The 12,390-nt window shown below is 44.3% G+C and overlaps 1 protein-coding gene across 2 annotated transcripts in view; it reads right to left on the bottom strand.

Annotated features, from left to right (window-relative positions):
• Positions 1–5,730: 5,730 nt before the first annotated feature.
• The window catches only part of PRDM2 (PR/SET domain 2), a 65,914-nt gene continuing 59,254 nt past the window's right edge, over positions 5,731–12,390 (bottom strand). For both annotated transcript variants that reach the window (XM_071449325.1, XM_071449326.1), the window contains 2 exons: positions 9,797–9,925; positions 5,731–9,012 (listed from right to left, as the gene is read on the bottom strand). In XM_071449325.1, coding sequence (XP_071305426.1) covers positions 9,829–9,925 — 97 coding nt within the window. In that variant the 3' untranslated portion in view covers positions 5,731–9,012; positions 9,797–9,828. The remainder of the gene's footprint in view (positions 9,013–9,796; positions 9,926–12,390) is intronic.

The following is a 12,390-nucleotide window of genomic DNA, read 5'->3' as shown; positions in this document are numbered from 1 at the left end:
CCCAGGGGAATGCCCCATGGCCTCTGCCTTGATTGGAATAAAGCCAAAGGACTCCTCTGTCTCCTTTTTGGACATAAACCTCTGGTGTTTGTGGATTAATTTTCCTGACATGTCCCTGCTCAGCATCACCACCCTCTCTCCTGGAGACCCTGGAGCAGCTCCAGAGCAGAGGAGCCCAGCAGTGCCTTCCCTTCCCTCTGGACACACTCCAAGCGTTGCTCACTTCAGCTCAGCACATTTTGTTCCTAAGAAATGACCCTCCCTGAGGTACAGAAATGACATTTTCCACCTCACTGCAGCTCACCTGGATTTCCCTCACAGCTGACACCTGCGCTGCTGTGCTGAGTTCCACACATCATCCAGTGCCAGATTTCCTCCTCTGGGTTTCTGTGCTCACCACAACACCTGGGATTTGTTTTGTTTGTACAAGGTTCCTTAAGGTGCCCCCAGTTCTGCTGCTGCCATTGTGAGCTCCATCAGCTGCAGCACAGAAAATAACTACAAACAGAATAACAGAACACATAACCTGACTCAAAGCTTCTCTCTCTAGGTGAAAAGGAGATAAATGAGTGTTAGGAATAATGAGAATAATGTGCCCCTTTTTGAGATGCTGAATTTAGAGGAGCTTTGTTTGCACACAGTGAATGAAATCTATGGACTCAATGCCCTGGAAGTGTGGGAGGAAGGTGAAAGGAGAGGGAAATTAACCCCAAACCCTCACTGAGTGGGAGCTTTTTCTGCAAAGGACTCCACTGCTGGAGCCAGGTTTGCTCATGAGCAGATTTACCCATGTCAGGGAAATTAATCCACAAACACCAGAGGTTTATGTCCAAAAAGGAGACAGAGGAGTCCTTTGGCTTTATTCCAATAAAGGCAGGGGCCATGGGGCATTCCCCTGGGATCTCTCCAGTTTTTGGAGGATGCAGCCTCCTTTTTATCCCAATTTCCCAGCCACATTTCCCTTCTCTCTGTCCCCATTGGCTGAGGTACTTGAGAGGTTCAGACTCCCCAACACACCTGATACCAAAGATTTCCCTCTAATGTATAACCCTCTCTTTTAATTTTTAATTCTTATGGAATTTAGGGGTTTTCCCCATTGTTTCTTTTATCTCTCAATGTCTAATTTCATTTATCAGCAAACCTAAAGTTTATTTGTAAAGGCAAATCTCTTTTTCCATTCATTAATGGATGGATCAGTGGGATCCTTCCCATTGTTTCTTTTATGTCCCAGTGCTGGTTTTTCTACCAGCAGACCCACAGCTTGTTTGTAAAGACAAATCCCTCATTCCTCTCACCCAGATGCTGCAACACAAGCACTTTAAAAACTCCACAGCTGAATTTCCATCAGCCAAGTGCCAGGAAAAGTCCATCTAATGCACCTTTAATGGCCCTTGCCCTGGAATGACTGCTGAGAGATCTCCCCAGGCCATTTCAGGAGGCTGTAGCTGTTTATTTGCTCCCCACTGATGATCAGAGACCCCAAAATGCCTTAGGGGGCTGTAGCCCCACATTTCTCTTCACAGAGAAAAGCAAGGCACAATCCTTCCCAAGAATATTTCTGGGTTTCACATTCTCTGAACTTCAGAGAAACAAAGCACCATCACTTTGGGTGAGCAATCTCCATATTGCATTCTAATTTGGCACAAACACAGGCACAGCAACTGAGATAAGAATATTCTTGGGAAGAATATTCTGTGCCTTGCTTTTCTCTGTGAGATGTGGGGCTCTGTGCAGCTGCAGCCCCCAGCCCGTGCTGGCAGCAGGGACAGGGACAGGTCACAGCAGGACAGAGAGCCTTGGAAAAATGCAGCTCAGTGCAAATCTCCTTCTCTTCCCTACCCAATTATCCCACTGAACACACAACAGTGTGGCACAGGAAAATGCATGAAAGGGAGAAAGAAGCTCAGTTAAACTCATTACATCATGAGAACAGACGTTCCATTGCCGTGGCACTGCTCAGCTCCAGAAATACCCTGTGTGAGAAATGGGGTTATTCACAATGTTCACTGCAGCAAGGATTTGGGAATGGGGGAGGGCTCAGGAAAAAACATTCAGAAATTATCCTTAATGAGAGGTCATTGGCTACGATTGGTAGCAGGTGAGAACTTATTTCTTGTGTCAGAAATCAGCATTTCACTGGTGCAAGGCAGAGACTCTGGCAGGAAAAATAGCAGCTCAGGATTTTTGCATTTTCTTCCAGCACAGCAATGTCACAAGGAGGGTTGGTGGAATCACTGGATGCATGGGGATGAGTGGATGTGATTATTCCTCCTCAGACCACACCACTGACATCAGCTCTGGGAGGTTTCTGCAGTTCTGATGCCTCTGTCATGCAAGGCAAATGGAGTTTTGTAGAACTCACTTTGAAGAAAAGCACTTAAGGTTTGGCATCAGAGCAGCAATTAAACACATTTCTGCCCTCCTTCAGATTACATCTCCAGCAGCTCTTGGCTTAAAGTCAATTTTGTTTGGTTGAGTTTTATTCTTTCTGAAAAAAAAAAAGTTTGGAAGGCAGAGAAGAAAATTACGTCAGCGGTGCAGAAAGAAAATGCCCTTAAGGCCTTAGGGAATATTTTGGGTTGTTTATCAAAAGTAAGGCTTTAGTATGGATTAATTAATATATAAATATCCTTGTAGGAAAGAAATCCCAACTCTGAAAGGACCCTAATCAGTTGGTGCTGGGCCCAGAGAGAAGCTGAACTCAGACAGAGAATCTGCCAGGACAGAGTGCTGCAGGATTGCCCTTGAAGGTCAAATTAGGAAGCATTCCTGAATCAGCACAGCCCAGGCAAACCTGACAGAGGAACCCAAGAAAGGAGCTCAGGGAGTCTGTCAGTTCTGTCAGTTAAACACACCATCTGTAGGAAAATTCAATACATGAGAGAGTAAATACAATGTGCAGAAGGCAAGATGTGAGTTTAATAACGAGCACTATGTTTTATATATAGATTTTCTGATGCAATGCCTGTCCCCACACAGTGCATTCCCCAGAGCTTCACTGAGCAGTGCAGAGGCCCAGAGGAGCTGACTCTGGGCAAGGAGATGAGCCTGGAGTTAATGCCCCTCCCCAGCCCTTCACACAGGCACTGGCACACAAGGACAAAAAGATTAACAGCAAACCAACCCTGCAAAGTGCTGCTGAAGTCAAGGTGACCCAAAACTTAGCAGAGCAGTACAAAAAGGGGAGTGGCCCTATTTGCATTGGCATCTCATATCTAAGATAATATGAACTGCTCTCAGACAAATGCCCCTTCTTTTTCCAAGGCAGCTGCAAAGCCTGATAGGAACCAAATGTAGCCCAGCATTGTCACCATGATATTTTATGGAAAATCCCTTCACCAGGATTTCTTCTCCTGGGAAGCTTCAGCTTCTCCATGTTTCGCTCCTCTGGAATGTGATTTGGAGAATTGTTTACCCAGCATGTGAATTGTTTTTAAATAATGGCCAATCACAGCCAGCTGTGTCAGACTCTCTGAGTCTGTCACGAGTTTTTATTATCATTCTTTTCCAGCCTTCTGAGGTCTCCTTTCTCTTTCTTTAATAGAGTTTTAGTATAGCATAATATAATATAATATAATATAATATAATATAATATAATATAAATCAGCCTTCTAAGAACTTGGAGTCAGATTCTCATCTCTCACCTCATCCTGGGGACCCTCACATCAACACCACAGCACAGCATGAAATTGTCCCCTACCCCAGCACCTGTCAGTGCCCCTCCTCTTCCTCACTGGGGAGTGAGTGATGCTTATCTGTGAGCAGCAGGGCAGAACTTGCTCTGCTGTCACTTCCAGCTGAGCTCATCCCTGTCACATTCATATTTTCTGAAAAATCCCCTTGCCCAGGATTCTTCTCCTGGAAAGCTGAGAGGCCTTAGAGAAAAAGGAAAACAATATCATCTCATTTGCTTCTCCCGTGTTTTGCTGCTTTGGAATGTGTTTGGAGATTGTTTATCCAACAGGTGATTGTTTCATTGGTTTCATGTGAATTGTTTTAACTTAATGACCAATCAGGGTCAGGCTGTGTCAGACTGAAGAGAGAGTCACAAGATTCATTATCATTCTTTGTAGCCTTCTGTAAGTATCCTTTCTCTATTCTTTAGTATAGTTTTAGTATAGCATAATTAATATAATATAATATAATATAATATAATATAATATAATATAATATAATTAATATAATATAATATAACATAATATAACATAACATATAATATTGGCCTTCTAAGAACATGGAGTCAGATTCATCAATTCCTCCTGGGGATCCAGCAAATACCACAGATGGACTCATTTCCTCTGTGCCCACTCCTGAGCTCTCTGTCCCCCAGCCTTGGTGGAGCATTTACCTTGGAGCATTTACCTTGGAGCACTGGCACCAAACACTGGTGCAGCAGCCCCTGGCTTTGCAGACTGGGACTTTGGGAGGGGATCCAGGCACTGGCAGTGTCGTGTCCTCTGCATCCTTCTGCCAGCACCACACACACACAGCTGAGCAGCCTCCAGGCAGCAGCTTCAGGATGAGAAAGTGATCCTCCTTATCTGTTTTTGGGTGTAGCCTTCTCCCAAAAAAGCCACAGCTCTTATAAAAAGGAGTAATTAGCGCTGCTTGATGTGACAGCACAGACAGAAGGATGGAGCGTGCAGCTATTTAAAGAATATTTCTCAAGGTTCTTATTCAGGGACAGAGTGACAGCTCAGCACAATCAGATCCCTTCAAACTCACCTGAAATTGGGTGGCATTTCCTGAGAGCCAAACAGGCTGTGACAGTGCCAGAGGAGCCTGGCAGGCTGCTGCAGGCGCTGGCAGGCGACAGTGACAGCAGTGGCTTTTCTCTAAGAGACCAGATTTATAATGCATAAGGAACCTTCAGATTTTCTGGGGTGAAAGAGCCATTTTTAGCCTATGTGAAATTAATATTAATATACATAATTCAGCTGTTCCCAAACCTATTTCTTGTACCTGCTGTTGTTTTTCAGGATGGGATGCATGGGATTAATGCACCCGTGACGATGGCTGCCCACCACCCTCAGTGATTCCCTTACAGGGTTTCCAACTGAAGGAGGCTCCATCTAGAGCAGATTTAAAGAAGATTTTTACAATGAGGGTGGTGAGGCCCTGGTTGCACAAAGCTGTGCTTGTCCCATCCCTGGCAGTGCAGGTTGGACGGGGCTTGGAGCACCCTGGGATAGTGGAAGGTGTCTCTGCCCATGGCAGGGGGAAAATGGGATGAGCTTTAAGGTCCCTCCAGCCCAAACCACTTTGGGATTCTATGGAAAGGGACAAATGGCCCTACAGAAAGCATAAAATGTCTCAGTGTGCAGTGCTGGCACACAGTTCATGGAACAGGGAGCACTCCTAGGGGGAGAACAGCCCTCCCACTGCACACCCTGCTCAAACACTTCCCTCCCAGCTGGGCAGAGCAGCCTTGGAGCCCCACAGCGCTGACACACCTCAGCAGGAGGGGGGGGTTGGGATGGAGAGGGGCTGCAAAGGGCTCAGGGGCTGCTGCTCCAAGCATGCAGAGCTGGGGTGGAGCTGTCAGGACAATGAATCCCTGTCTGTGTGCACTGAACCTGTCAGACCAAGGTGACACTCGCGTCTCCTTCCTCCTCCCCCGCCACCCACCAGGAGAACCCCAAACCATTCCCCTGTTTCAGAGCTACAGCACAGCCAGTCTCAGCTTTTAAGACCTCCTTGGCTGAAATAGCAATAAATATTTCCATAATGCAGTTTTTCACATTAATTTATTGTTGTTCTTTTTCTTTACATGGCAGACAGACGACAGAGCTTTCAGTCCTCCAAGGCAATTCAGAGCCCCAGCACAAACCAGGTCCCACCACATCTCCACAGAGTTCATTTTCAATAAACTCCTTGGTACCAGCACTGCCATGAGAGCACTGCAGAGCTGCCAGTGTTGTCCTTGGAAATTCTACATGCAAAACCTGAGCTTTTTCCCCACCCTCTCCTTGAATTTTCACAAGAACTTGTGATATTGGTCAAGGGCAAAATTTCATGTTTCACCAGCAGGCACGGGGGAGGTTAAAAATTTGCTGCAAAACTGTGAAATTCTGCCTTGGGAAAAGATGGCATACTTTTCCTGAATTCACTGTGAATGAAGTCTCCTCACTGGTCCAGAGAAATGACATCATTTTGAACTGATGCTTTTTTTTCTGCAAGAAAAATCATCCCCCCCACCCCCCTCCCAGAAAAACTGCATTTTTTTCTGAAGAAAAATGATGAAATCTGGTGCAACCATGGGTTATTTCTCGTAGGTGACATGGACAATTTTCTGCTACAGCTCAGACTGTAATGGACCCTTCAAACAGACCAGTACAATATAAAGCTGTGTGCTGTGGTCTCTTGGTTGAGTCACATGTTATAAAACTTTAAAAACAGAGCATTTACAATCAGGGACATAAAGACGTGCTTTTAAAATTGTAAATACATATTTACAGGCTCGTGTGATAAACCAGAATTTCTCTGGGAAAAACGTTCCTATATCACAACAATGTACACACTTCTCTCCTTGAGAATGTCAGTTTTTATAGTTGATAACACTCTAAAAAAGGCAGCAAAAATAAATTGCACAGAAGTGGCCTCTGGGAACCTCACAGGGATGCCTTAAAGGCACTAAACTGGGCAGCATCCATGCCAGAACTCATCCTTAATTGAACTGACTGGAAGCTGAGTGGGTCTGAGGAGAAAGGATTGTTTAAAGCAGGATTTGGGCTATATGGCAAGGAAACTCTTCCTCAGCAACAATCCTCAAGTGATAATTTATACACTAACTGTGATCTTTGATAAGGTGTCCAACAAAACTGCACTGGGACAATCAATCATAATCAATAACTAATAATACTGCTGCTTTAAGCCAGAGTATATTGGATTTATTAGCACTTTATACTCATCTTTCAAGTGATTTAGGTACTCTCCAGACACTGCTGTTTGAAAGAACAGGGTTTACCATACTAAAATTACATGATGAGTGAAAGGACAAAATGTGGAGAGAAAATAAAAAGGTAACGTGCAACACCAAAGGGAGACAAACTGATCAGAGAGCTGTGTGTGCACACCAGCTGCTTGTTCATGGACATAAAGCCAGGAAAATTAATTTTTTGTGCTATTTGACCAAAATTTACCAAGCTGCCTAGCAGATCTGGATGCTCCCTTCCAACTGGTTTGGATGACTAATGGGATTCTCAGTCTTCCAAGGCTGCTGTGAAAAATCCCAGCTTTGTTTGCAATTAGTACATCTCTTTTTATGAGATTACTGCTAGATAAAAACTCCAAAGGGAACAAACCCTAGAGACCCTCCACCCCAGAAATGAGGCAGAGCAGCCAGCAATGGCACAAGGACCTCAGGGTCTCACATCCTGGACTGGAAGCATAACTTCAGCATGGGAGGGGATGCAGATTTTTATGGCTCATCCAGTTCTCAGCCTTCCCCCAAACCACAATTGCACTTAGAAAGCCTCCAAGAGGGGTTTATCCAAAAAATCTGTGGTGAGATAATACAAGATCCTGCAAACCTTTTCTTTCCAACTCGAACAACACTCACCTAGAACATTTTCATGGTGAACAGTGTTTCTTCTATAAAGCTTTTCTATTCATTTTGAATGATTTGATTTTCATCAAAACTATACAAAATTAACTGTTTTCAGCAATTCCATACATATATATTTTTATCTGTCATATATATATATCTATATATGAAGATATATATATAAAATTGATCCTTTCTTTGACTTTTTCAGGGTGGTGGGGAGGAATATCAACCGGGCACTTGTTTCTTCCTAACTAACGTGTGCATACACAGATCTGTGCTTTTCTGTGTGGAGTGCAAAGTCAAGAACAGGAATAAACTGACTGAAACAAGAAGGAAATACAACAATCAACCCCTTTGGCCTCCTTAAAAAGTTCCAAACCTGGATGCTACACTAGCAGGGATCATGGAAAATCACGTGTTGGCAGAAGGAACCTTCACCTCACGGGTGAATGGGGCAGAAGTTCTGCCCAGAACTGGCAGATGATGCAGCTGGGTGTGACTGACCCCATGTGGGGACAGGAAGAGGTAAGAGACCTTTCTGCCCTGCATTTTATCAGCTGACCTGTGTGTTTCTGGAATTAGTCTTTACTGGCTGTCCTCAGGGATGGCCTCTGTTCAGCACCCCTGAAAACAAACACATGTTCCAGAGACACAAACACAGGTGCTCTATTTAAGGACAAATGTTATGTTTAAGGACAAGTCTGGCCTGATCCTGCACAGCAACACCTGTGTTTGATACTGTCCCTAAATGAATCAATAAATCCTGGCTCTGAACAGTACCAGACTGGCAACACAAGGTATGGCAGCTTTTGAGAAATGGATGTTTGTCCCTTCATGGAGCTGGGCTGTCAGTGCATTTCCCAGGGATCATGTAACAAAACCCACGTGTCCTGATGCACTTCAGAAGCAACAGCATCTGCCCCTTAAAGCTAATGGCACAAAGTCAGGAGCCTGGGGTACCCACAGGCTTCCCATGTGGAGACCTCAGGACCCCCTACCACTCCCCCTTTTGTGGGATGCCCAGTTCTTTACCCGTTAGGATGGAAAGCAGAAACTAAAAGGATGTAACAGTCTTTTGAGAATTTAATTGCATAGTATGTTAAACCCTCTGTGTTCTCCCAGAAAGAGAAACTCACCCAGAGCCACCCACCCTCTGAGCAGGAGTCCTTTGCCTGCAGATGCCTGAACCCTTCTCCAGGCTGTTCTCCAGGCTGGCACGTGGGCTCCATGCACTGGGGGACATCACCCTGGCCCCAGCACTCTCTGGAGAGGCAGGAACCTGCTCTGTGCTCCCTCCCTGGCAAGGAAGGCTGGGATGACAGAAGCACATCAGCACTTCCAGCAGAAGCCACTGTCCCCGCTGTCTGCTGAGGAACCCATCTCACCTCATCTGAGCAAAGCAGGAGAGGGAAATGCTTGAGGATTGCTTCACCTCCCCTTTTCCAGTCAGAAGTTTCTGGTACCTGAAAATACACAGAGAGTGGAATTTAAGCAGAAATAGCTTAAGGAGTCACAGTTCCATGTTCTATGGAGCTGGAAGCAGGGCAAATCTTTCAGTGACCACTGTACATCAAAGAGACACCCATGATTTAATTTTGCTTGGATTTGGACCACAACTAAATGATCTGAGACAGCTAGAGATATTAACATTCATTAGCAACCATCCCCATTATTCAGGAGATAGCAAACCTCAGAATTTTACCAACTATTCCCTCAAATGTTGTTTTTTGAATGGTTTTAAGAAAGAATAAACTTAAAGCTGCAATGTCTTAATTTTGTTGGTACTCATTGTCACCTTTAGCTTTACACATGTAAAGTATCCTGTTCCTTAGCTGTTCCATCAGTATAAAGGAGATTATTATCTGAAAGTTAATGGGAAAATGAAGAAGCAGAAAACAGTGTCTTGTTGAAACCAACAGAAAATCAGCTCAGCCTCACCAATACCTGGGGCTGGGTCACTGATTTGCCCAAGCCCATCAGCTGACAGTGATGAGATTCTGTGCAGTGTGTGCAGAGTTGAGAGCTTGGCAGATTCCGTTTAGATTAATGTAATATAGTGTAATATAATATAGAATAATACAGTATAATATAGAATAATACAGTATAATAAAGTATATAGTGTAATATGGTATAGAATAATACAGTATAATACAGTATAATAAAGTAATGAATTAGCCTTTTGATAAGATGGAGCCCTCCTCATCATTTCCTCCTTCGTCAGGGACAAATTATCATCGATAGCTGTACCTGCTTTGGTCAGACATGCCCGGGGTCTATTCCTAGAAGAAGTGGGATGAGCTGGAGCTGGATTTCTTGCACTGCCTGCTGCTGGGGCTGTGCGAGGATGAGGAGGGACATCTAGAGGCCATGCGGAGCCTGCAATGTGCGAAGAGGCAGAAGAGCATCAGGGAGCGGGCACAGACCAAAGCAGAGTCGTGCTTTAGCAAGCCACGAGAAAGGAAAACGACATTCCACCCTCACTGCAAGCACCAAGAGCCACTTCGGAAGGTAAGAGGGTATTTTTGCCTTGTTCTGAACTTACCCTGTGAGTTTATTTAAGCAGGAAACAGAAAAATGTCAACGGGAAGGGAGTCCAGGCTCCCACCCCGTGCCCCAGACCCACTGGGGACAGACAAAGCCACAGCTACACCAGAAACCAGAAGAATCACGTTCCATTCGCTCAGAACACTCCACATCAGGTTTAAAATACATATTTTTGGAGAAGGAATTTTACTTTATCAGAGCACATACCTGGTCATTTCTCCCCAGGTCCAAGTTGGCAGAGCACTCCTGTCATGATTGCACTGACAGAATTGACAATACAGGGCACAGCTGTGCCTTTATTGCACTTCATATTTTAAACTAAGAGTCCCAAAGTGAAAGTGAAAATCGGAGATTTTTACTGTAACATTTTAATTCTATGCCTCAGTTGACTGTGATTTCAAGAAGAAAGCCTGAAAACATGACTCAAAGCAAGGGAAGTCCAACTGCTTCTGCCCTATTCTAGACATACAATTCAGTTCAAATGAAGCCAAACTTCCATACCCTAAAAGATTCAAAAAAATCCCCTGTTTTTTTTGTTTTTAAATCCAGCACCTTTTGCCATCATGCACAAACTTGTCTGCTTTGCCTCACACCTGTGCACCCCATAGGTAATTACACACCTTCCTTCCCAAGGCAAATTCTTCAAAATTCTGACCAAACCAAAGCCCTTATGTTCTTCCAAGGGAACATCTTTTGAAATATCATTTTCTTACACAGCAACATGTCTAAAAAAAGTTCAAAGCCAGGTTTCTCTCTGGGTTATTTTTAGAGTTCAATACACACCCTTTAAAGGAGATTTCAGTTTGTCCTTACACACAATGCAACTGCAAGTTGGACATAAAGAAGTGCAAAACTTTCCATTACAACAGAAAACCCAAACCACAGAAATTTTGAAAAGCAAGCAATTCAATTATTTTCAAATTAAAATTGGTGGTTAAAATTGCCTGCCAAAAGTTTTGTTATTGTTCTATGTAAATCATCCACTCCAGCCTTTCTGAATTCAATCCTGAACCTTCAGCCAATGTGGAAGAACCAGAAAGTGGCAATGGGGAGGTCAACAACAGCCAGATTTTTGTTGGTCCATATAAGGACTGTTACCAAGGGAAACAGCAGAATATCCAAAATAAGTTTAGTTTGTTTGGCTTCAGATTTTTACTATAACTAGAAGAGGGAAATTTTAGTTTATTTCTGTTTAGAATGTCTCCATGTAAGTAGTGCTTTCTGTCAAAATATTAATTATGACTGCTTAAAGTTCTTTTCTAATCAATGACATCTGTGTGCTCTTGCAGGCAGTGAGGCAGGGTCTACATCCTATGGGAAACCTAAAGAAAAAAATGTTAAAAGCTCAAATCCAAAGAGACAAAATATCAGGGAAAATCTGTCCTAGACTTTCAAATGCACACCCTGATCAGACATTAGGAAGAAATTCTTTCCTGTGAGGGTGGCACAGGGTGCCCAGAGAAGCTGTGGAAGTGTCCAAGGCCACGTTGGGTGGGGCCTGGAGCAGCCTGGGCCAGTGGAAGGTGTCCCTGCCCATGAAGGGTGGAAAGAGATGGGTTTTAAGGTGCCAAACTACTCCAAAATTCCACAATCTTTCACCCCTTATTTCCTCAAGCTTTAAAGCCAATAACATGGCTTGTTATTTGGAAGCTGAGGATCAGAGAATGAGATAGAAAAGGATTTATTTTCCAAATAGAAAATGAAATTGAGTTTCATATGGAGTTGTTAGTGCTGCCCTTCCATAGTGCTCCAAAAGCACAGCCCTGTCTGCTGTGCCAAAGCTGGAGAGAGTTGAAATGGAGTTTCACAGGAACCAGGGCCTCCCTTGTCCCAACACTCACCTGCAGTGGGTGCAGAACTCTCATTTAAGAGCCTGCTTAGAGAAGAGCTGGGATTTGGGGATGATTTGGACAAGGGGAGCTGTTCTCTGAGAGGGAGGGGAGCTGAGATCCCCCTGCTGCATTAGGAGCTGTGGTTGAAATTGCTATTTTAGTCCCTGTCACTTTGCACCTGCTTTCACCATCTCAGCCCTGGGTAACTGGAGACAGGCAGAGAAAAGGAATTCACAGCCTGTGCTGAGGGATGGTCCCATGGGAAGGGGCAAGGGCTGCTCCCAGCCCCTCACACCCTGTGCCCAGCCCAGGCTACCCCAGCTCTGCAGAACCACTGCTGGCAACAGTCCCCAGCCAGGAAAAAAATCATTAAAAATAAAGAATAGCAACAGAAAACATACTCTGCTTGTAAGGAAAAAAGGCCCAGATATCAGGTAGCAGAAAGGATTTGTGTGCACAAAGTTT

Source organism: Agelaius tricolor, unplaced genomic scaffold (genome assembly GCF_023055355.1).
Source record: "Agelaius tricolor isolate 1412-34295 unplaced genomic scaffold, bAgeTri1.0.p SCAF_28, whole genome shotgun sequence".
NCBI classification, from domain to species: domain Eukaryota; kingdom Metazoa; phylum Chordata; class Aves; order Passeriformes; family Icteridae; genus Agelaius; species Agelaius tricolor.
The sequence above is the reverse complement of the archived record's forward strand: the minus strand, read 5'-3'. Positions and strand labels throughout refer to the sequence as shown.